The following is a 24,268-nucleotide window of genomic DNA, read 5'->3' on the forward strand; positions in this document are numbered from 1 at the left end:
GGTAATACCGCGAGAACGAGAGTTGGGGGTGAGCGCTGATCCTGACCCTCACTAATTATCCCATCCCAATTCCAGCACGGCAGGAAAAACAGTCCAAGGCAATAACTCAAGGTTTCAATATTATTCATGCACGTGTCCATTCATATTAAAAACCTGTCACTGTATTGCAGATTTCATTTAAAAAGGAAGAACATTACAGTTTTTGCCCATCAAGGTGTAAAAAAACAGTGTAGAACAAAGCTGACCAGGAAAATGTTTATTTGCATTCATATTTATATGTATTTATTCATATGCACATTTCTAATGCACTAACCCTTTTACGGTGCTGAGACTCTTTTGTTGTCACGTGCATCTTTTTTGTTGACATTATCCTTGAGATGGAAAGTTGACAGTGATTGGATGTAATTTAGAAAGACACACACCCATGAGCTTTCACACTGCCTGTCAGGACAAACACTAAGCCATCAATCTCCAAAGATGACTTTATCTACTCTAACCAAAGCGTGGTGAAGTGTGGTGAAGCAGAGACTGGGGCAAAGGGTAGAAAACCTTTTCTTGTGTCATCCCAGCGGGAACAGTGGCCTAAATAAGTGTAAAAGGGAAAAAACCCCAAAAAGGTTTGTAACCACCAAGACCTCAGGTTGCACTAAAAATGCACAAAGCTGTGAATAGGTGAAAATAAGACAAAATGGACTTTCACCTCATCCAAGAGGTGTTTTTTTTAAGTTTAAAAATAACTGATGGAGAGTCCCAAGTATTTAATACGTAGTGGATGCGTCAACCTGGAGGAGATCCTAAGGGATAACCCAGCTAGGTGTTAAATACCTGGAGTCTCCATCAGTTGTAGAACTGAAGATTCCTCTTGAATGAGAGATACAACGTCTTCACAGACAAAAAGTGCACAGCCTGTCGCAGTGTCTGTGTTGCTTTTTATTTAATCTTCTTGTTCTATTGGTTCTTCAACCTGTTTTCCTCCTGCCTACATCTCCATCTTCAGGATCCACTGAACAGTGTACACTATCCCTCTTCTGTACATGTCCAAACAGTCTCAGCCTTGCCCGTTGCACGTTATTATCTTCTAATGCCATTTCTATACTCTTTTGCAAAATCTCTGTCTCATTTCTTTTACATTTTTTTTAAACTCCATTTACTTATTTACATTTTCATCACTGCTGTAAATATCAAATAGTGCTAAACATAAAAAATAGATATGAGACGATTTTTATTTATTTATTGCACTACCTCACACTATAGGCCTGAAAGTCTTAATCTCTGCCTCCTGTCATTTTATCACTGCCACCTTCTCCAGCACGTAAACATTTCCTTTGAATGTTGCTAACATCCTTCTCTCACAAATCACCCCTGACTCTAACCTACACCCTCTCCACCCTGCCTGCACTCTCTGCTTCACCTCTCTTGTGCACTGTCCCCTGCTTTTGATAGTTGACCCCAGACATTTAAACTATTCCACCTTCACTTCACCTCCTTGTATCTTTTCTTTCCTCTCTCATTGACAAATATCTATTTTGTATGAGAATACGAAACCGCGAATCCTTATAAATTTAACATAATATTTTTATTATTATGTAATTGTAGAATATACTTTTTAAATAAAATAAATCATGTACAGTAGTACATAATTAACTATTTGTGCACTATACAGTGTCCAAGTCCTGCTTTTTTAACTCTGCAGCGTCCTCTGCTGTACACAAGTTGAGCTAGCATAAAATCATTCTCCTGCAAACGAGCTTCTGAGATAATGTAATCGCTTTAATTACCTGTGTTGTTGTCACCAGTGTTGTTTATCACTGTCTGCGTGAGTTATTTAAGCCCATAAAGGCAAACAACACAACGATAACAATGGTGACAACAACAAAAATGCTCCCGGCATTTTTAGTTCTCTAAACAGGAGCAGCACATCCGGTCCGGCTGTCAAACCTGTCCGCCATTGGCGCGTCTCGTGGATTACTCTCTGGATGTGGGTCGTGCGTGTTTTTTCTTTGGCGCTTAAATTAACAAAAAACAGATATTTTCTGGTAACCAGTGAAACAGCAGGTGTGTCACGAAGGGTATTTTCGCGGGTTAGCTGCTTTAGTTCGCCCGTGCACTTTGCTAACGGAGAAACGCGCTACATGTCAAGTGAGCCGAAGAGACTCTGCACCGAAAACATGACCGTTACAAAGATCGGAACCCACAACGGGACCTTCCACTGCGACGAGGTTCTGGCTTGTTTCTTCCTCCGGCAGTTACCCGAGTACTCGGTGGGTGCAGCACGCTGCCGATTGATAGAAACATGTTTGGGGTTATTGCTAACTCCACGCTGTGCTTTGAATTTTTTTAATGTAATCACTGTGCTCATCGTTACTGGCTAGGTAGAATTTAAATCCTCCCAGGAAGTCCTCACAGTAAGGATAAAGCCACATCTGCATTTTTGGAAACAACACTTAATCTTGTCTTCTGTTGATGGATCCAGTGTTATGCAAAAAAAAACCCACCAAAAGGGGGCGCTGTGTGTAAACGGATTGCAAAAACGATTACAGCATAAGACGTAATACGGTGAATATGTCACACATTTCAGTGTTATGGTCTGAATAAACTAAAAATACATTTTTTGTGTGTGTAGCCAGGTTTGCAGAACATTTGAGGGAGTTTTTAATTAAGTTAATCTCAACCTAATAGCACATTTTGTCTCTAAATACTTAATATGGGTGATAAAATAATATTGATCAGATACTGATCAGAGATTTGCTGCACTGCCCTAATAAAACCTGTGATCAAACCCAGGTTATAGCCTGTCGTAGCTGTACCGTTGTTTTGTGGCACTCTGTTGTTTATATTTGTAATTTTTATAATTTATATTAGTAACAAAAATACCATATTTGATTACCTCTACATGTCTGTGATTTATGCGCAGTTTAACAGAAACATTTTGATTACATATTTGAATTGACGTATACTTTATACAGTCAAAGCTTAAAGGTTGGACCTCCAAACACAGGGCTGGGCTTCTATGGTCTAATTTTTCACGTGTTTTTTTTCTTTTCCCTCCGGTGAGATTGTTGTAATGGTCTTTTAACAGGTATCAATCAGAAAGCATTAAATCGACTTCAGATGGTGAAAAATTCAGCAGCCAGACTTCTTAGAAGAACCAAGAACACTGAACATATTACGCCAGTCTTAATGACTCTACATTGGCGGGCCATTACTTCTAGAACTGATTTTCAGATTATAGTCATTACTTTAAAAGCCCTTCATGATCTGGGCCCAGAATATATACTAAAACTGCTGTTCCCGTACCAAACACCAAGCAGCCTCAGATGCTCAGGCAGAAACATGTTAACTGTTCCCACATCGCATTTAAAGACTAATTGTTTTAATTTCATGCTAGTTTGTTCTTTTTTCCTGTGTTTCTGGAAAGCACTTTGAATGTTGGTGTTGATAAGTGTTATACAAGTAAACAAATAATAAAATAATAATTATTATTAATTTAGTTTGACATATATTTCTTTTTGTTTGCTGCACAGGATGGCGAAATCATTCGCACCAGGGACCCTGCACAGCTGGCGGAGTGCGACATTGTTGTGGACGTTGGAGGAGAGTTTGACCCAAAGAGGCACCGCTATGACCACCATCAGAGGTGCAGTTCTGGCAGTAAGCTGCTGAAAAGAGAGAAATTTATAGCTGTAGATTTCTAAAATATTATGTACTCTGAACTAAGACTGGGGGAGAGATTAATCTTCACTGTTCATCAACAGTAAGGGTCAGGATCATATCACAGATTAATTTTATGCCATCTGAAAAATTTCACTTCAAGTTTAAGATTAAAATCTTGCTTTGTTCCAAGTGCTGTAAAAAACATGGTGTTGCATTTTGAGCTGTTCGTGTTTTCTGTCTGTATTGGTAGTTTTAAGGATCAACAAAACAATGTTTTAAAAGATAAAGAAGATTCAGGAGAAACACCACTCAGCCATGTTATGAGTGTTGATGTTACATAGTTTGTCCAACAGAGGGAACTCTCTATTTCCCTGTCAGCCACTCTGTTTAGATTTTATTTTTCTAAAAGTAGAAACAGCTGACATATCAGATTATTGGATTTTGAAATGACCAAATATTGGTATCAGACTTAACAATCCTATATCGGTCAGACTCTAATATATGCATGTACCAATGGAAGGAAGCGTAATCTTTAAAGTAGCTCACGCACCAATCTCCAGTCACTTCCAAGCGCTGAGGCGCACCGTCTCCAGCAAGCCCAAATAATTTATCGGAATTATTACGCCTGGATTTTTCCCACTTTAACATCGTCATCGTACAGCCTTTGGGATTTCTTTTCATTATCTGAGTTCTAATGATGAGAAACTACATTTCGGGGTGGCTTCTGCTCTGACATCTTTGAAGCACCCTGATTGCATGAATCATAAGGTAACAGGCTCTGTGTTTTGTGTAGAATTTCTTCCTGATGATTGCATTCAGTCGACGTCTCATCACGTTGAGTAATCAGCCTATTCCAGGTGTCTTGTCAGCTTAATGTCCTGATGATAATCAGCCATAGCTTTTATGACCACGGCGATAAAGATATGCCAGGGCTCTCTTCCTCGCAGGCGGTTAGTGATAATTAGCGCTCCTTGAATTGAACGCCCCCCTGCTGTCGGTTCACGAGGCACAGAGGCTGCAGCAGTGCTGTCGGGGCCACAGGAGGCTGTGGCTGTCACTCACATGCCCGGATGGGGGGCAAGATGGTTGTGATGGCACAGATGAATGTAAGTGGGATTGGTGCGACAGGAAGTTAGAGAAGGAGCTGGCGAGAACAACTGTAGTCCTCATTTCAATTTCACTTGTGACAGCATACAGATTGAGCTGACAGCAGTACCAATGAATCGCAGACACATTCTGTCAAATAAAATAGCATGCAATTACAAGAGTGCAAGTCATTAAAGGACCTGTGGTTATTATATATAAATATATTTACAAATATCAAATGACTACTGATTAGAAAATGTTTAAAAATACATTTTATAAATTTGAAGGCTAAGAAATATATACCCAGTTAAATTATTAAGATTGGTTGCTTATGCTCGGCTCACTCACTGCTTTGACTTAACAAAGAATTATAGGTGAGTAAACATATTTTTCAGCGGTGACAAACATGCTCTGCATTTTGCAGCTTGTCATAAACAGCAAAAGGAAAACCTTTTTTTGCAGATTTGACTGCTACTCTCACTGAGTTTGGACCTTTAACAATGTAGGAAAAATGATTTTTGGATACTGCAGCTTTCCTTCTCTCATGTATTTATTGCATATCTTCAGTGCATTATAACAGCGGTCCCCAGCCTTTTTTGCGCCACGGACCGATTTAATGTCAGACAATATTTTCACGGACCGGACTTGAATGTGTCGCGGATAAATGCAACAAAATAAAACGATACGACCGAGACAAAAACTGGTATTTGGTAGTTTGTAAATATAGTGATAAACGCAAATTCACAATGTAATTGTATAACTTTATTAGCAGCATCCTCCTGAAATGCACCAACAATATTGAAAGTAACATCCTCCTCTCTGCCCTTTAACGCCCTCTGGTTGCTGTGGTAACGCAGAAATATTTCTTTCAATTACAACACGGGAAAAGACCCAGGGAAACCCTGAAAACCCCGGGGGGTTGGGGACCACTGCATTATAATGTGACCAAATGTTGATCAGTTATTTAATATTTGGGATTGATCTACTGTAATAATGTCTGCATTTGGGTCTAAATATGAATATCAGTAATGGTGGTGGCATGGTGGTTAGCACTGTCACCTCACAGCAAGAAGGTCTTAGTTTCAAATCCACCAGCAAGATGAGCCTTTCTAGAATAGAATAGAAAAGCCCTTTATTGTAATTCTACAATAGATTGGCAGCCTGTTCAGGCTGTACTCTGTACATACTAATGTATAAAAACATTGCCGTTGCTCTATGTGAGTTGGAATAAGCTGCAGTCCAACAGTGACCCTGAATTCAATAAATGGAAGAAAATGAATGAATTTATGGACAATAATGGTGCAAATGTATGGAGTCATTGGTGCTTGCCTCTCAAAAGTACAACAATTTTTAAATTAAATCACCGTTACTGCAATGCACTGAGTTGACTTAACAACTCTTGCTGAACTCATTCGATGGGAAAAGTGTAATCAGCAATGCCCCATAGATCATTTAGTATCTGAAGCTCTCTGAGACTTAAACTATTCAGTCTGTTCTATTATTTGTTTACAGTTGGCTATAAATGAAAATGCATTTCCTTGTTTACTATCTGTCTTTCAAAAAACCCACAAACGGGCAAAATTTGCTCTTAGACATTATCTCTCTTCCCAGCCCTCATTTTCCATCAGGTATTATACCGCACAGGAAACTGGGAAATTGCCAAGTAATAGTATTCTTTTTAAACAGTGTTTGAGCCGAGTCACTACATTTCTTGCTGTATTTTCATGGTGTTTCATTTTCATACATCTTGGTGTTCAATGACTTGGATAACTTAAAAAAAGGGAGCATCCAGCAGGTTTGAAAAGAAGTGGACAAATCAAACCACACCAACACCAAATAGCTCTGTAAGTCTTTCTGTCATCTGTATTTCCACAATTCAAGAGCGTCACTGCTCCTGCTGTAGCATTGGTCAGAATTCATCCTTGTACAAGCTGTAAAGTCGAGGTAATATCCAGCATTTTATGGACATTTTTCCATGTTCACAAGAATTGCTGCTCCTAGAGTAATGGCATTAATTCTCATTATTTTGTACAATACAGCCAACCAGTGACAAGAAAACTCTCCACTTTCCTTGTGTACTTCACACATTACAGTAACCTGTGAATTTAGATGGAGGATGAGCCGGATGAGCTGCTACGACACTGACGTGCTGGTTCTGTTATTATTATCAGGAATATATGGAAAATAATCGCATCAGAGTAAAATGAAAACAAATCTCTTTAATGTGTTTTCTTCCCGGAGAGGCTGGTTTAAAAAAGCAGGGTGAGGTGCTGCTCTCTCCAGCGTGTTGCACAGATATGGTGTGTGTCACAAAAATGAGCTGAGCAGTTAGTAAAAAAGACAACTCTAACATGAAGAATAAATCAAAGTACTTAGATAACAATTGTCTGATTACATATTCAACGTATTAAAAATATCTGAATATGAAAGATATTTCTGTTTCTTTCGGGTTAGTGGGAGAAAATATAATGAGGCACTTTTAATCCAAGTCTCCATATATCCTGTTTGTCTGAGGAAATTTTCAATCTCATTAGGTTGTGTGTATTAAGTCCTGATTAAGCAATTTTGTTGGAAGCGACAGAATTAGATGCATTAGATGACATTGTGAACTGCAAGTATTTGTCTTTCGAGTCTGCATCAGAGTTTCTGACACTGACCAAATACAAAAACACATAATTTAGGTGCCCCTTCCACTTTGAGATGATCTGAACGACCGTTTTTGTTCAAAATGTCCACCACGGGAGGCAAAACCTGGAGACAGTTTGAATCTTTATCAAAACATCTCCAAGTTTCTACAGTAATTGAAGTCACTAAAGAAAAAGAGAAATTCACTAATAAGGTCTGAGTTAAGTTAATCTAAAAGTATTTTGAGTTAATGTGCTGTAATCAGTGTTTTGTAGACAACATTCACATTTGGGGTTAAACACGGTTGTAATGAGGCATTGAGGCTACTTTGCAGTCTGTTTGTAGTCCAGCTCCTGGAGGTATCAGTGACAAATTCATCTGCATAATTCTGAATAAGTAAATTTCCTCTAATGACACAGAGAGACATCAGCAACGTTAAGTGGTGCAGCTGGTGCAGTATGTGAAGCACACTATATGTTAATTATGTTTAAATAAAACTTAATTTATGCCTAAATATCACCAGCGCTCAGCTGAACTGTCCCATTTTAATGCAGCGAGATGTTGCTTGATCTTGACTTCACACAAACAGCTTGATGACTTTTTCTTCGTAAGTGTTTTTTCTTTTAGCCGTTCTTCGTTTCAGATTGTCATTTTCCTCTCTCTCATTCACTTCCATTTTATGATCATCAGCATAGAAATGCCTCTGCACGGCCAATTAGCCCTTTAATGGCTGTGATTACCCCCTACTTCCCTAGTATGTCACTCATTCATTTGATGGTCGGTTTTCCGCTGTGCTGCTGCCCGAGCATCCTAATTAAGCCTGAATTAAATGACCAGCAGTGACTCTGTGCTGGAGCCCACCCATCTCAGCACGTGTCTGAGAGGCCTCCAGTGGTTATGTGAGCTCACACTTACAAACCAGTGCGTCATTATTGATCATTTCAAGCACATGGCTAGATGCAGCATTTTGCTGAAGAGGAGAAAAAAATATGAATTATTTGTTATGAGCAGAAAAAAAGTCTAGTGATTGGCCTTTAGAACAAAATATGAATATCACAAGTTTTGGTTTTTAAATAAATAATCCGTTCTTCTCTCGCTACACAGTATATATGGTAAAGTTTTCAAAGGCAAAGACTAATAAACACATTTCCTTCCTGTTGTTCAGGACTTTTTCAGACACCTTCAACAGCCTCTGTCCAGAGAAGCCATGGCTGACCAAGCTCAGCTCTGCCGGCCTGGTCTACCTGCACTTTGGCCGTCGAGTGCTGTCGCAGCTCACGCAGCTGAAGGAGGACGACAGGCAGCTGGAAGTGCTCTATGACAAGGTGAGAGGAAAAAGATGACAGATTTATAGCAGGCAGTGGATTTCTACTGATTGTGTGTTTATTCACAAAATAAACACGCTATTGAAAATGTGTTTTCCACTGGTCCACTTGTGCCAAAAAAACCATTTTCTCAGCTGGTGAGTGGAACCTGAACATTGTTAATTTCACGATAAAGCTGGAAGAGGGAGATTACAAAAATCTATTAAGTGGGCAAGCTTGTCAATTACAAAATAATAATAGAAAATAAGGGACACCGCATCCTAATTTGGCGTGTATTTGGCTTTTCAGAAGAATTGTGCAGATTGCATCCTGAAATCCTTCCAAACTGTCCTGTTTTACATAAACAATAGAGTTGGATGCGTTCTTCATCTTCTGTCGGTTATTTTGAAAACTAAAGACAGAATCGTGTGAAACGATCTGTAGTGTTGGGACACTGAGACACAATTCACCATTTATGATAATATCTTTAGCAGTAAGGTCAGAGGGGAAACAGGATGGATATGCTTGTGAATGAACCCTTTAGCCTCGAATCAAAGAGATCGTCTGCTCTAAGCTAAATCTTAAGAGAGTTGTGATTTAGAAAATGTTATCAAAATGTTACAAAATGTTATCATTTGACTATTTGGCCAGATCATCCATTTCTACACTTACATATGCCAGTGTTTTGAGTTTATTTTTGGATTTTCTGCAATCCACACAATAGATATATGATATATGCATAAACTGACTTAAATAGTTTAATATGGGGGTGCTGATGGTTCTACAGTGTCAAGTTAAAAGACAGTGCCAAAGGCTTTTAAATGAGCGATTGGCTACATCTGGTAGTTTCTCTATGTCAGCATAAAAATGATTTGTTTGACAGCACTCATTGGTCAGACAAGACAAAGATTAAGCTATCAGGCAACAATGACAAAAGGAATGCATGGAGGTGTAAAGGTTAGGCTTGAAAAACCTGAGAACACTGAGCCATCTGTCAAGCATGGTGGTGGTAGCATCATGCTCTGGGTTGTTTGTTGCCAGAGGTTTTGGTACATTACACAACGTGGATAGAAACATCAATAAGGAATAACTTGAAATTCTTCAGCATCACCTCAACTCAACAGCCAAAAAGTTAAAACTTGGATACAGTTGAGTACTGTGGTTTTGGAAAGGCTAAAGCAGGCTAACCTGAACTCGAGCCTCTTGACAGTTGGCAGACTACGCTGGGTTCGTGCCAGGAAACCAGACAGTTTATATGAAATCTACTGATTCTGCCACGACGCGTGGTCAAATATCCAGCCAGAAATATACCAGAAGCTTGTTCATGGCTGCCAAAAGTGCAAAAAAGTGCAACTTGTTAAGGGGCATTTAACCAGATATTAGTGGAAGTGTATTTATATATTTGACCCTGTGTGCATTTGTAGTGCAATCATTCCACAGTGGAAAAAGAACAGTTCACAGAAATGATCAAATTCTCCAAATTACCGTCACATTTATACCCATGAAACCTCTGACCACAACTGTAGATTTAAAAGCACAAACTAGGACACTTTTTGGGATTTGCCTTCATCCCACAGTTGGCAGTAGAGTGTGAACAGATATAAAAGGACACGACAGGACACGACAAAGTCTTTTAGCCAGATTTAAACAGAGTTCAGTTTCTTGCATTTTAGACAGCTTGGCCAGCAGGAGGCCTTGGCATCCATTGTGTTTTAATGGTCGGGCACATTAAGCCAGCCAAATCTTGGGTCACTATAAATATTAGCACTATTAAGTCATGATATCATTTTTCTTTTGATGTGTCAGTTTGTTTAAAGCCCCGAGTAATCCTTTTACTCATGGCTCGGGCTCTACGTATTTTAGGATGCTGCATGTCATGTCCTTAGCCAGTTCCGACAAACTAAACATCGAGTTTTGCCTCAGAGCTTAGCTCCACTGATAAGTCACTTGTAAAATGTCAGCTCTTGCATGAATGACCTTCCAGTGAAGTTGAATTTTTATCATTTAATATGGCTGTTCCAGTTCATCTGCTCGTACAGTATTTTCGGGGATTTGTGAAGTAGCAGCTTTTTTCCTATTTCATTTAGGTTTAATATTTTCTGTAACTACACATATCCTGTGGGTTTAATTCCTTTCCATGCATTCTTCTTGAAAAAGCTTTGTCTTTTTTTACTACTCTGATTTTATGCTTGGAATAAGTGTAAACATGAAACAGCTGATTCTGATGCCATAACAGATTGACAACCTCTGCCGCCACGTGCCTCTATCATGTGCTTACAGCTGTATGAGAACTTTGTGGAGGAGGTGGATGCTGTTGACAACGGCATCTCACAGTATGATGGGGAGGCCCGGTACAGCATCTCCACCACGCTGAGCGCACGTGTCTCACACCTGAATCCACGCTGGAACAGCACAGATCAGGATACTGAGGTGAGTACATGTGAGTGCAGCTGTACTCTATACCAGGACAGAAGGTGGCTTTTGACATGTGTGTGACTTCGCATCTCTTATATGGGATTAATTATAGTTATTATTTGTTTATCATTGCCTGGATTTCCACAGCAAAGCTCACCGTTTCTCAGCCTAATGCAGTAAAATGAGCTAATATAAGACTGTATAACTGTGGCATGCAGACAAGTCAGCATCTTTCTCTTCACTTTAATGTCCTCAGAACAGTTCTCTTTTATAATACACAGAATATCTCTCTGTCTGTGTCTTTGTCCCTGATCTCCTCTCAGACCATCAGGAGATGAGCGACCAAAATTGGCACACAGGTACATCTCAGGTCCCTGAAGGTTCTTAGCTACATCAGGCATTACGATGTTGCCTAGCAGCTACCTAGCATTTTTTTTAAATTCAAATAATTATTAAATTTTGCATTTTCTAACAAACACAAAAATACAACAAAAAATAACAAAAACAAAAAAAACAAAGAGGTTTTAACATCTGTTGCATTAATCTGGAATTTCCAAGTCAGGCAGACATGTGGGTGGAAAAATTGTCCCATTGTTCCACCGAAGCTTCAGTCGCATGATGTAACCTTCCCAACATCTTTTCTCCAGCAACATTCCCAATCATTCTTTCTTTCCACATTTTAAGCGTTGGAGTATGGGAGTCCTTCAAATATTCCAAAATGACACGGGCACATGTTACCAATGCAGCGCTTAACACTCTAAACTGATGTTTAACTGTGGCACCTCTCCTTTGTCTCCTAGTAGACACAATTTAGGTGATCTGGGCAAGTTACAAGGTATCCATGCCTGCATATAATTCAATACACTGTTCCAAACTGGAAAAACCAGCTGGCATTCCCAGAGGGCATGTATCAAAGTATCTTTAGCTTGTTGGAATTTCCAACATGGGTCATCTCTACCAGCACCTATTTTATAAGCCTTGAAGGAGTATAATAATATCTATTAAACATTTTGTATTCTGGCTTCCCTAATGTATAATCCATTATTCGACAGTATAGAATCCCACGTATCTTCATCCCCTGTAGACCCTAAATCCCTTTCCCATATTTTTTTCATAAAATGTACCAGTTTTAGCATTTATCCACCTATAAAGCATTATTGTGGGTCCATTGTGGTTTTACAGTTGTGCCTAATGTGAAAAAGATCACCGGTTCAATCACATTCACTTGTTCAAGTTGACGCAAATCCCTTAAACACTGCTTCAGGAAGGGATTCTGGTTAAAAGAAGTTATAAAAAATACAAATCAAAACTCGCTGCCCACTGTGCTGAACCCTTGTGAATAAAGAAGCAACAGAAAGTAGCTTTTATGCACCTAAAACACCTTATAATGCCTGCCTATCATTTTAATTTCAGTCTCATTTATATCCCCAATAGCTGAATTATGCATGATGCTTTATAATGCCATCACAGTGCCCATCAGCTACCGAGAAGTTTGCTAAAATGACCTGTTTTTAACCTCTGTGCACTTAGAACACCCTACAATAACATCTAATTTATATCCACAAAACTTCAGTTATACATCATATATTATGATGGCATCAGGTTGCCTAGCAATCACCTAGCAACGTGCTGAAATGACCTGTTTTTTTTTGCCTTTTTACACCGACAAGACCCTATGAAAGCATCCTATCATTTATTGACACAAAAGCTTAATTATATGTGATATATTATAATGTCATCATGTCGCCTAGCAACCGCCTAGCAATGGGGGTAAAATGACCCTATTGCAAAAAGCATCACAGCCCACAATACGAATAAGCCAATGACGATGCTGCAGCGTTGGCATGTACTGGCGCACTTAATACACACCTGTTTATGACCTCAGTTGATCTGTAGAGTTTTAACCTTTTAATCAATAAAATGCAAGAAGTAAAAAAAACCCAAACAAAAACACTATACAGACGATTTTCATATTGGAGAAACCTGAGCATGGAGTATTGTTTTCCATGAAAAATTGCTAATGTTTTACTATTAATCAAAAAATGGTAGTTTATTTTATAATTGATGATTAGTTATCTCAGCCTACTGATTTGCAGCATCATCTCAGATACACAATATTGGAAAATTTAAGCAAAGATAATTAGTACAAACTAAAAAAAAGAGAACTTAAAAAATCTAAATAATTATCCAAATGCAAACATACAACAATAAAATGCAACATGCATACTTTGCAACATGGATTAATTGCGATTTTAACAGACAGCTGCTCCACAGTAGTGCCCCAGTATAAAAAAAAGAATAAATTTAGTCATCACACACAGTGAGCAACCTGTGATGAAGCAAAACTACAAAATAGTCTAAGAGGGCAAACAGGTGCAGTGTGGTGCAATCAGTGCTCAGAGGTCATTGTGAGAGCTGTGCAGGACCAACAGAGTGTGAATTTTCTGTCTCTCATCAGCGTTTCCTGCACACTCACCCACAGCCTAGATATGCATATATGTCGACTATGCCAACATTTTTTCCCCCTTAAGTTACCTGCTTGTTTCTTGTTTCTTTTTTTTTCACGTTCCACTTCACATGATTATAATTCATGTCCTCCAAACACTGCAGGCGAAGCCATATCTGTGAAATGGGAAACTGAGAAAGATTTGAACTGGAAAATGTTTGGTAGACAACTTAATGGTAGAGTGACCTGTTGAACTCTCTGCACTGGCTGCTGCTGATAATTGAAAAACCCCTGATGGATTTTCATCTCCTCCAGCCATGACTGTTAATACTCAGGTCCAATGCAGCCCCCTCAAACAGATGCATACAGATTGTGCATGACATACCACGTGTGTGTGTGTGCATGAGTTTGTGTGTGAGATATCTGTGCCGTGCTTTCTTTCACATGCTCCTCTTGGGCTTCTGCTCGTGAAACTATGCGAGGGTGAAATCGGGCTGTGGTTTGGGCTGCAGGGATCAGCAGGGAGGTAGTAAGACAAGACTTAATCACCCCCATTTTGTCTGGTACACGGTCTCACGTAAAGTAGCTGATGTCAAACTGATGCTGTAGTAGTGATGAAAGAAGCTAAATGATCAAAAGAATACTGCGTTCAGCTGAGTCTACAGAGTTCTTTCTCTGTTAAAGTGACATCAGTGTTTTTAGTCTAGCCAGCTGTCAAAAAATCCAACATGTCTTTATTCTCACATATTTTAATCTCTATTTTATCCTTAGGAGGGTTTCAAGAAGGCACTGAAGATGGTTGGGGAGGAGTTCCTGGACCGTCTGGATTTCTACAAGTCCTCCTGGCTGCCAGCTCGTGAGGTCGTGGAGGAAGCTGTTAAGAAGAGGCATCAGGTACGAAGCTGCCCATTCTGTTTCATTCTGTTTGTTTTCTTTATTTGTTTGCACCAGCAGCAGTGGGCCTCTTATTACTCTCATGGTTATCTGGTTCACGGAGGGAGTAGCCTTTGCAGAGATGTCCAGATGTCCCTGTCCCCTTCCACCTCCTCCTGCTCTTCCAGGGGACACTGAGGTGTTAAAAAGCCATCTGAGAGATGTAATCTCTCCCTGGTCTGCCCTGGGGCCTCCTACGGACTTTCCTGGAACACCTCACCTGGGAGACATTCAGGAGGCATCCTTTAATGTGGAGTAGCAGCTCTACTTGCCACCCTAATGACCAAAATCACCCTGTCTCTAAGGCTGAGCCCACCACCATATGGAGAAAGCTCATTTCCACTGCTTATATTCACAATCTCATCTTTTTTCAGTCACCACCCAGAGCTCGTAACCATAGGCTAGGGTGGGAATGTAGATCAGCTTTGCATTTACTGCTGACACCACACCAATCCATCTGTCGATCTCCTGCTCCTCACTCATCAATAAGACTCCTCAACTCGGGGCAGCAGCCCATCCCTAACCTGGAATGGGCACTCCGCCCTTTCCCGACTGAGAACCGTGGCCTCGAACTTTGAGGTTCTAATTTTTATCCCAGCCATTTCATACTTGGCTGAATTGGCTGTGAGTGATGATGTTTTTTGTTTTTGTTTAAGCCGCTGGCCGAACAGTCGGTGTTTTCCCTGAGACACCGACTGTGGTTTAAATAAACTAAATAAATATGACTTTGAGGTTGATATGGAAACAAATGAAGCTAAACAGCAAAAAATATCTAAACACAGACCAGACAAAGAAGAAAAAAGCAGATGTAGGACACCTGATCTGTTAGCCCATGATGAGAAACTCAGTGGAGAATTTCATGTTTGAGTATTTTTAATAAAAATCTGTGAATAAAAAAGTTTCTGTTTTGTGCTCCTTAGATCTAATTTAATTTCTTTAATTGCTTTTTATTGAATTCTGATTCTGAGCATTTTCTGTCTTGTTTTGAAAACTGTAAATATTATCAAAAATGATGAGAGTATCAGGACTGTTGTTGTTTAGTTGAAGGAGACATTTATCACTTATAAAAGAAGCACAAGTTACGGTGAAAATGAGTTTAAAATGCTGCTGCTTTTCTTATACAGTGACGCTTTCCACAGACACAGGCTTTTGTGTCTGTCCTTGATTTTTGCACATTAGTCACATGTGTTACACCTGTTCTATTCTTGTTTCCAGATAGATCCCAGTGGAGAGGTACTCCTTTTTTCCCAGGGTGGATGTCCTTGGAAGGAGCATTTGTTTGCCTTAGAGGAGCAGCTCCACGTGGAGACGCCCATTAAGTTTGTCCTTTACCCAGACCAGAATGGACAGTGGAGGGTCCAGTGTGTCCCTGCTGGGCTCAACACTTTCCAGAACAGGTAAATTTTAAGGTTATCTTTTAGTAAAATGTTATTGAAAACCATTTGAGGACCTTTTTTTCAGCTTTAGCTGTAGCATTCAGTCGCATGCGTGGAGGAGACCTCTTGCATGAGTTCCTTCAGCAGAAGTCGAGCATGCATAACTCACAGGGGTTTTGTGAAACTGAGTCACGCACAATAAATTTTTCCACAGTGGATTTTTTTTTTTAACACAATGACAGCTTCAGAGTTTTCAACGTGTTGCGTTGAGCTCCGGTGACAGAGACAAACAATGGTCTATGATTTAACTTTCATGCTTACTGGACCGTGTGACAGCCGCTCACGGAGGGTTGACGTGTTATCCGGTGAGAGACGGACTCCTATCCTACAAGGATAGAAATGGTTGTTTATAGAAAGAGGAAGATACTTTATTTAAGCCGAAGATTTTGTTCCCAGGAACTTAAAAAATATAAACACAACTCAGCACAGCCACCTGCACAGCCCTCCCACTCAGGTGCGTCTTGTGTGTTTTTCTGCTCTTAATTATACCCAGTGCTTCAATACAGCACACTGAAAGATATAAAGCACATGCCAGTTTGACTGGTAGGAGAGATGCTTTGATTTCAAGATTTTTTTTGTGAGCATGAATCAAAGTGAGATGCTCTGTTGAGCAACAAAGCCCCTTTGATTTTCTGCTTCTATGCTTTTGTAATATGAATACCATTTAGGCCGCTCAACAGTTTAGAGATGTGCTCAGTCACTGTCAGTTGTGCCTGACATACATGTACATGCCTTTCCTGTTTGTCCTTTTGCACCAGTTTAATTGGGTGGGTGAGCGACGTCAATGCCAAACTTTAAGAACACGATAAGTCGAGAACGAAGTGACGTGGGATTTTCAGGTTGATATCATAGGTGCTACGAGGCTGAGTGGTCGCACTGGCAGCTGGTGGTATTTTTGCTGTTGTGATAAGCAGCATTTCGACATACTTTAGCAATAAAGATGACCCGAATCCTCAAACCTAGCACTTAAATGAGAGTGCTAGGCTTATTAAACCATGTTAGAGTTCCTGTCAGGTCCCTCACTAATGACAGTGATGACAACACCACACCCCCTGTGTGAATTTTTAAAGATGATTAGCACCTATCGTCTGTGCTTCTTATCTCTGGAGGGGAAAGTGTTTACCCAAAGAGCTTCTCGCAGACCGACCTACAATGCTGTTCTAATAATGTCACTAGCGGGCCCACTGGAGTTCTGTAGTGGGTGTGTTGTGCCCTAAATCCCAGAATGTAGCACACATAATCACCAAAGTATGGCAAACACTAGGCTGATCCTGGACGTTATCCAGATATTCGTCTCTATAGCTGCTTGGTGCCGTACGGTTGCAGAGTCCATGTTTCCCAGAGTCGTGTTAAATGTGTTCATAATCACAAAAACCTGTTTCCAGGTACTAACAGAGACATTAGCGACAAAAAAATCTCCTGGTGCAGAAAATCTTTCCAGCATTGATGTTCCCTCCCTGTTTCGTTTACTTGACATGAGCTGCTGGATATTGATCTGCGCTTTTAAAGTGGTAGCCCTAAGTGGTCAGCATGTGCACTTAAGAAGCAGTGACTTAGGTGGAAGAGTATTGGAAGCGATTTGCACTTTACAAAGCTGTGAAGATGAGCAGTTTTGCCTCGGGGATAGATTCTAGCATGTGGGTTTATCTTTGATCTTGTTTCCCAGTCTGTTTGTTAGACTCGCATCTTGTTACAGCTTGTATTTGTCTGGTGACAGAGCAATATGCAAACCGTGTTGTCAGAGTATTTTACAAGATTATATCAACTGTAGTTAATTAATTAGAAGTTTATTTATTCTTTGGTTGATGTGCTCTCTGCAGCAGGTTTGTGTATCTGTGCATGTGTGCGAGTGAAGAAGGGTCACCTGTAACACTGCTGTATTCAATTAAATTAAAATTAAATTTTACATTCAGTTTTATGAATATAAACCACAACAACAGTCACCTCAATGGGCTTTATGTTGTTAGGTACAATATTAGAGAAAAAACAATAATATAACCTGTTATCAGAATCAGAATCAGAAAGGGTTTATTGCCAGATGTTGAGCAGGTTTACAACATTAGGAAATTGCTGCGGTGCTTCAGTGCAAACATAGTGTCATAAAAATATAAAAATAAGAATAAGAATTAAAAGTGCTAAGTGGATAGATATATACATGATATATACATGAGTGCAGGTGGTGATCAGTGCCAAACATGGAATGATGCAGTGAACACAGCGTAGGGTCATGTGTTAGTGGTGGGAACAGTCATACGGTTATTGTTCATGTGTCCGACAGCAGAGGGGAAGAAACTGTTCTTATGGCGAGAGGTTCTGGTGCGAATGGACCGGAGCCTCCTGCCTGAGGGGAGCAGGTCAAACAGACTGTGTCCAGGGTGAGAAGGGTCAGCTGAGATCCGAGAGAGAAAACAATAATATAACCTGTTATGAGCAGGTACTTGGTGACAGTAGGAAGAAAAAACACCCTTTTAACAGGAAGAACCCTTCAGCAGAAGCAGGTTCAGGGAGGGGCAGCCATCAGCCACGACTGGTTGGGGTTGAGGGGAGGAAGACAGCGCAAAAGACACACAGGACAAATTATATATACACATAACTCATCCCTGTTCATCTGGACGTAGCGTTTTCAGTGGGAGAAATGTTTCGTCACTCATCCAGGTGACTTCTTTGAACTCAGCTGACTTATTGTAATAGACTCTTAAACTTTTTTCAATGGAAGAACAAGTAAAAAGCCCTGTTTAAATGAAATAAAAAAGCTTTATAAACTTAACGCGAATAAAAGTAAATGCAAGGAAAAAATTCTGAATAAATAATAAACTACAAGTGTTTATGGCACAAGTGGATGAGTCGAGGGGAAAGGAAGGACAGGTGAGATTTCTGTTTACCTGTTATGAGAATTATTCATCTTAAGCTGCAAGAATCAGTCGCAGAGCAGAGCAGGCAGCTCGATTTGCACACTCTGTGTGAGGTGTGGGAGAACTTTGCCAGTTGGACGTATAGAAGTGTATCGGCTGATGTGAGTTGGCGTTGTGTTCAGCTGGTCCGCCAGTATTATAGCCGAGCTTGACTTCACCGTCTGTCTGAATTAGCGCCATGCTCAATATTTTTTTTCTTTTTTTCATTTAACGCGTCGGATGATTTTGGGTGGCGGTTTCTTCTACGTCAGATACAATTTTATCCAGACAACAAACTCAGCAGGAAAGCTAGACCACTTCCATTACTGAAAGCATTTTGTGGTTACAGAAGTTTTACTAATCGAACACACCGTCTAATGAGTTAGGAAATTTGTGCAAAGTGAACACAATCTGTTTTTTAATCCTCTAAAATTGGTAAATCCTCTTAGACGTCAGATCGAGTTATATCTGCTACAAAATGTTTAAACTGTGTTATAAATTGAGCTCTGACCTTTGTGACAACGACTTAAAGCTATGTGTGAGTTTTGAGGGGATTGCTTGTGGAGAACTGAAGAAGAATTGGGGATTGTTGTCTAGATAAGACTCTTTCCTTCTAAGTGTGAGATGCTGAGAGTTTTTGTCTGATTCCAGTTTTCTTTCTAAATACTTTAAGTGACACACAAAAATAAACTTTTCTTCTATGCAGAATATTAATTTATTAATTAAAGAAGTTATTAACTGTAGTAGATTACAGGATTTCGCTCCCTTAAAAAAAGCACAAACTGTAGATCACTAGAGACATTTTCCTCTGGCGCGATGAATCGGGATTGGCGGTTGCCAGGATTACTTGTCTGACTGCATTGTGCCAAGTGTAGAGTTGTGGTGGAGTGGGATTATGGTGTGGGGTTGTTTTTCAGGAGTTGGGCTTGCCCCCTTAATTCCAATAAAAGAAACTCTCCCTGCTTCAGCAACAACATGACTGCACACAAGGTCCATAAAGACATGGCTGAACGAGTTTGGTGTGGAAGAACTCGACTGGCCTGCACAGAGTCCTGACCTCAGCGAGCCAGATGGGAACGTCATATTAAACCCTGAGAATTAGGAACAGGATGTTGTTCAAGATCATGTCTATGAAGGCAAGTGAGTGAATACATTTTCTAGTATGTTTATAACGTCTCTAGATTGGAGGATATTAACCCTGCTTTTACCCACTTTGATCCTTTGCTTATACCGAGGATCACACTGAGGCGGCTGGTTTGCAGCTCTGGATAGCTTTAGCCACTTTTCCTTTGTTAGCTTCTTTATAATGTCCGTGTTTTGCTGGGTGAAGATGGTTTAAGTGTCTGACTGGGTTTGTTGGTACAAACATTTTCATGCTGGTCTCCCTGTGGTTTAGTTTGGCCAGTTTTTCAGTCGTTACTCATAGTAAAGTGTTTCCACACTAATGTTAGAGATTGGCTTTACGTGTGCTCGTGCACATGCATGAAACGCCACAGATCATAATCGGATGACCAGCTGTCACCAGTCTTGACTAAACACAGTGGAAATCGACTGATTCTGGTCCCTGGACGATTGATCGCTGCTCCTCTAGCAGCAACTTAATATGCATCTGTGATACTGCATTTGAGAGTGAATAGTAAATTGATGCTGATATTGATGTAATGAGATAAAATTAGAAATGTGCCTCTGACAGTGAGAGCTACATTAAAGAGAGGAACAACATAAATACACTAAATGGTTGTTGCTAAATAAATTGTGCTTATAAATAGTATCAAAAACAAGGAAAAAGCAGAAATCGTACCAGTCACATGATCTTTCTGGTCCTTCACGCAGTAGCTCTCCTGGTTTTGAACACATGACATCTGTTACATGTCTTTCTCTTTGTTGTCATGTGTGGTTTTTTTTTTCCTTGTGTGGTCTCGGGTATCTCTCACCGTGAAGCCCACCTGACCTCTGTTTCCACATGTCTTGTTACCTCCAGCAGTATGTGCCCTTGTGCTTTTATTTTTGGTTTGATGGGGCTCATTGTTGACTGCTTGAGAATAGTGGGGGACCTTCTGAACACATCATTCCTACAGAGACAGGAAGACGCTGGAATAGCTTTCTGATTCACTCCTGGCCTGACCAGTGGCTGCTCTCACCCCCTTCCTCCTCTTTTCTTTTGATTATCCCATTAGTGGGTTTTTTGTGCTTCTTGCTCTTTTTGTGCAGAGTATTTCTGTCTCAGTCCTATAATCACACTCCTCCATTTTGTCACCCCCCCCCATTTGTCTTGCTCTTTTCCCATTAATCCCTTTTCTCCCCTCCTCCTCCTCCACCTCCTCCTCCGCCTCCACGTCCTCTTCTATCTCTCCCTCCTCCGCCCTATCTCGCTGTCTCACCTTTCACACCTTCCGCCCCTCCCTCGCCTGGTCCCTCAGTTAGACTTTTTTCCACTTTGCTCCAGAATCTCATCAGGCGGCCGCGCTTTCAAAGACTAAAAAGAAAAGACACCTGTTTGTAGTCGCGGAGCACTTCAAAGATTTAATTTAATGCAAATATGCTGGTTGGTGTGGCGCTACATGGGAACAATAGCTTGTGTGATGGATAAAAACGTAGCTCCAGATGGCTCTTTCTATGGGTGGCCTGCTTTCTCCCAGCGGGCTTGTGCCGACTCTGCAGAAGGGGTGTTGTTATCGCCTGTGTCCCTGCTACTGCACCTGGGGGGGAAAGGGTCTATTTTTATCAGCATCGTAGTGCAAAGTAAATGTGAGCTGGGAGAACGAAGAGGGGAGTGAAAGCAGCCCTTGCTTGGAAATGAGCTGTATAGGATGATACTGTAGGTTGACAGCAGAATGAGCTGAGCCAGAAACATATACCTCTATTTCAGGAAATACACACTGGCGGCTGCCACATTTACCTGCTGTATCGCGGTATTGGAGGTGAACCTGATGGTTGTGACTCGATGTCTTTATCCTTTCTACTTCATCTGATTGTTATTTTGGTCGATAGTTTAGTCGATAAAGCGCCAGAAAATAATGACTGATGTCCTCCACAATCACCCGTCTCCTGGTGATCTCTTTAGTTTGTCTGAAATCTGAACATATGAGCAAAGGGCAAGACAAACAAAAAAAACAAAACCCAGACTGTATGACATTTTTGCTTGAAAAATAATTAAATTGAGCTGGTCATCTGTAATCATGTCTGTAATTCCGAGATGAAGCAGCGATGTCAGGTATAAAATGACAGTGGATCATATGAGAAAATGCCTCGGAGAAAAAATGGGAATAATTCCATTTAATTTGTCTTCAAAAGCAGAGAAATTTTACATTGTGGAAGGGAAAAATGTGTGTAATGTGGAAGATCTGTGGTCAGAATTTGGTGCATGTTATTGATGAGTAAAGGTGCAGAAAAATGCAGCACTTCAGCTTCTACAAAAGTGCCTTTTGTTCTGTTCTCAGTGAGGAACCAGAAGGTTCACGCTTTCGTTCATATCGCTGAAAACATGCAGTAATGAAGTCTCGAGGATGTGTCTCCGACTCTAAAGTAACATTTTTGTAATGACCCACTAATTGGCACTATCTGTCTCAGTTGAGGTCTTAGGGGGTCTTCTCTCATGAGACGCTAATTTGTTAATTGTGGATTTATTTTTAGACCGGTCATCTCGCAAGCGAAAGCTTCCTGGCCTATTGTAACAACATCAGCCGCCCCCTCCTACTCCTTCCCTCATCACCAGCCCTGTTGACCTTTCCTCAGAGCTCATTTTCCAGCCGCACTGTGCAGCTATCGATTGGTTGATTCTTTAATGAGGATTATAGGTTTGCCATGCTTGCCTCTCCAGGTAGTCCTATGGCAGTCTTATTAGGGATAAAAGATTTGACATAATGGAGTCGACATGCAAATCATTCTCATCATTATGGATGTTATAGAAAAATGGCAGTTAATGTTCAAAGTAAAGAGAACAAGAGAAAACACTTTGCTCGCTTCAAACTGATGCACCGTTTGACAACCGTGTCACTTTATTTCTGACAAGTTCGACCGTGCTGTTCCATAATTCATCAAGTTTGCGATAAAGAGAAAGACGAGCCAAAGGTTTGTATGACATCCGACGCTTTTAGGGAATTTCGGCGTTTTAAAAAGCATTTAAAGTCTATTCCAGAAGCAGGCGGTGGGTGAAAGGTGAACAATGAAGTGCTTAATCAGGCCTAAATCGGAATGAAACATTGCTAAATATAAAAGTCCTCTGAGGAGAACAGGGGTCTGAGATAATGGAGATAATAACCCCGTCAAGGAAAGAGTGATATAAACGCACGCGCTAGATAACAGGTAAGGTGTGATTGGCAAGGCTGTAGAAAGATGTATGCTACCTGCAGTAGGTGGTAAATGAGCTGTTCTACATTTTTATGAATTTTCTCTGCGTGCTCCATCCAGAGACACGTTTTCCAGGTCGGCTCGTAAACCATCGCAGAGCCAATCTTTCCCCCACTTTGCGAGATTGCCTTTTGACTCCACTCCGCTACCATAGGGCTCTCCAGTCGCTGCACTGAGGTGTGATTTTCCACATTGCTGGAGGAGAATAAAGCTGATTGTGTTTTTGTTTTTTTTTATTGTATTGGTCTATTTGTCGGTGCCCATTATAGTGGTGCTATGTGCAAGAGTGGCTGCACATAGCACCACTACCCCTGCAGGCATGAAAGCTGAAAGGATGAGAGTAATCCAAGCGTTTGTGCAAAAACATTCAGAAATTATGAAAGAAATGAGTTACAACCAACTAATATACATATAAAAATGCATTTTTCTGAGCTTTTGCTGATTAATATTCTAGTATTGTCTTCATGCTTTCAGTCAGTTTATATTTAGGACTTTGTTAAAGCTCAAGTTCACGTTTCTTGTTTTGTGAAGCAGATTTTCACTTTAGTACCATATGAGCCACGGAGAATTTGAAAAGTTTAAGAAGTGCAAATATATTTTGTTTTTGTCTGTAAAATGACTTTGTTAATCACTCTGTTTTGGGTTTTTTTACCCTAAACTCCAGAGTTTGCTGTTTTTCATAATGTACAGTACATTTTGTTTTTGCAAAACTAATGCGCAACATGAAGTGATCAGCAGACCACAGAGTGTCCATCTGTAAACCAACCTGCCCTTCTGTGCTCCTGACCCAGGCTGTCGCTGCCAGAAGAGTGGCGTGGTGTTCGGGATGAAGCGCTGTCGGAGCTCAGCGGGATCAAAGGCTGCATCTTTGTCCACGCCGGAGGCTTTATTGGCGGGAACAAGACCCAGGAAGGAGCGATGGAGATGGCCCGCAGGACCCTGCAGGCCGCCGCCCAGTCCCCGGCGAACGGAAACAGCTGACTTAATTACCACGTTGTTTAGTGATATACCAACGCAGACTCTGGGCTCTGGGTCATCCTGTTGACTCATAATATCCTTCTTCTCTCTGCCTGTTCTTATAAATGTCTGTTCTGGAGTTCTTTTGAAATAAAAGACTGATTTGACATA

General features: G+C 40.5%; 1 protein-coding gene across 1 annotated transcript; it reads left to right on the forward strand.

Annotated features, from left to right (window-relative positions):
• The first annotated feature begins 1,763 nt into the window (after window positions 1-1,763).
• On the forward strand, window positions 1,764-24,268 carry myg1 (myg1 exonuclease). The gene is made up of 7 exons (XM_005740072.2): window positions 1,764-2,261; window positions 3,525-3,637; window positions 8,531-8,690; window positions 10,950-11,099; window positions 14,302-14,424; window positions 15,679-15,860; window positions 23,932-24,268. The coding sequence occupies exons 1-7, from the start codon at window positions 1,977-1,979 to the stop codon at window positions 24,119-24,121; spliced, it is 1,203 nt and encodes a 400-aa protein (XP_005740129.1). The 5' UTR covers window positions 1,764-1,976; the 3' UTR covers window positions 24,122-24,268.

Source organism: Pundamilia nyererei, unplaced genomic scaffold (assembly GCF_000239375.1).
Source record: "Pundamilia nyererei isolate P.nyererei 1_Seehausen unplaced genomic scaffold, PunNye1.0 scaffold00096, whole genome shotgun sequence".
In the NCBI taxonomy this organism is placed as follows: domain Eukaryota; kingdom Metazoa; phylum Chordata; class Actinopteri; order Cichliformes; family Cichlidae; genus Pundamilia; species Pundamilia nyererei.

What these genes read in the sequence shown, in the direction of transcription:
- myg1 (XM_005740072.2), top strand. Translation starts at nt 1,977, where the DNA reads ATGTGGGTCGTGCGTGTTTTTTCTTTGGCGCTTAAATTAACAAAAAAC. An exon ending in GCACAGATCAGGATACTGAG is followed by an intron (nt 11,100 to 14,301) that starts GTGAGTACATGT and finishes TTTTATCCTTAG; the next exon opens with GAGGGTTTCAAGAAGGCACT. An exon ending in CTGTTAAGAAGAGGCATCAG is followed by an intron (nt 14,425 to 15,678) that starts GTACGAAGCTGC and finishes TCTTGTTTCCAG; the next exon opens with ATAGATCCCAGTGGAGAGGT.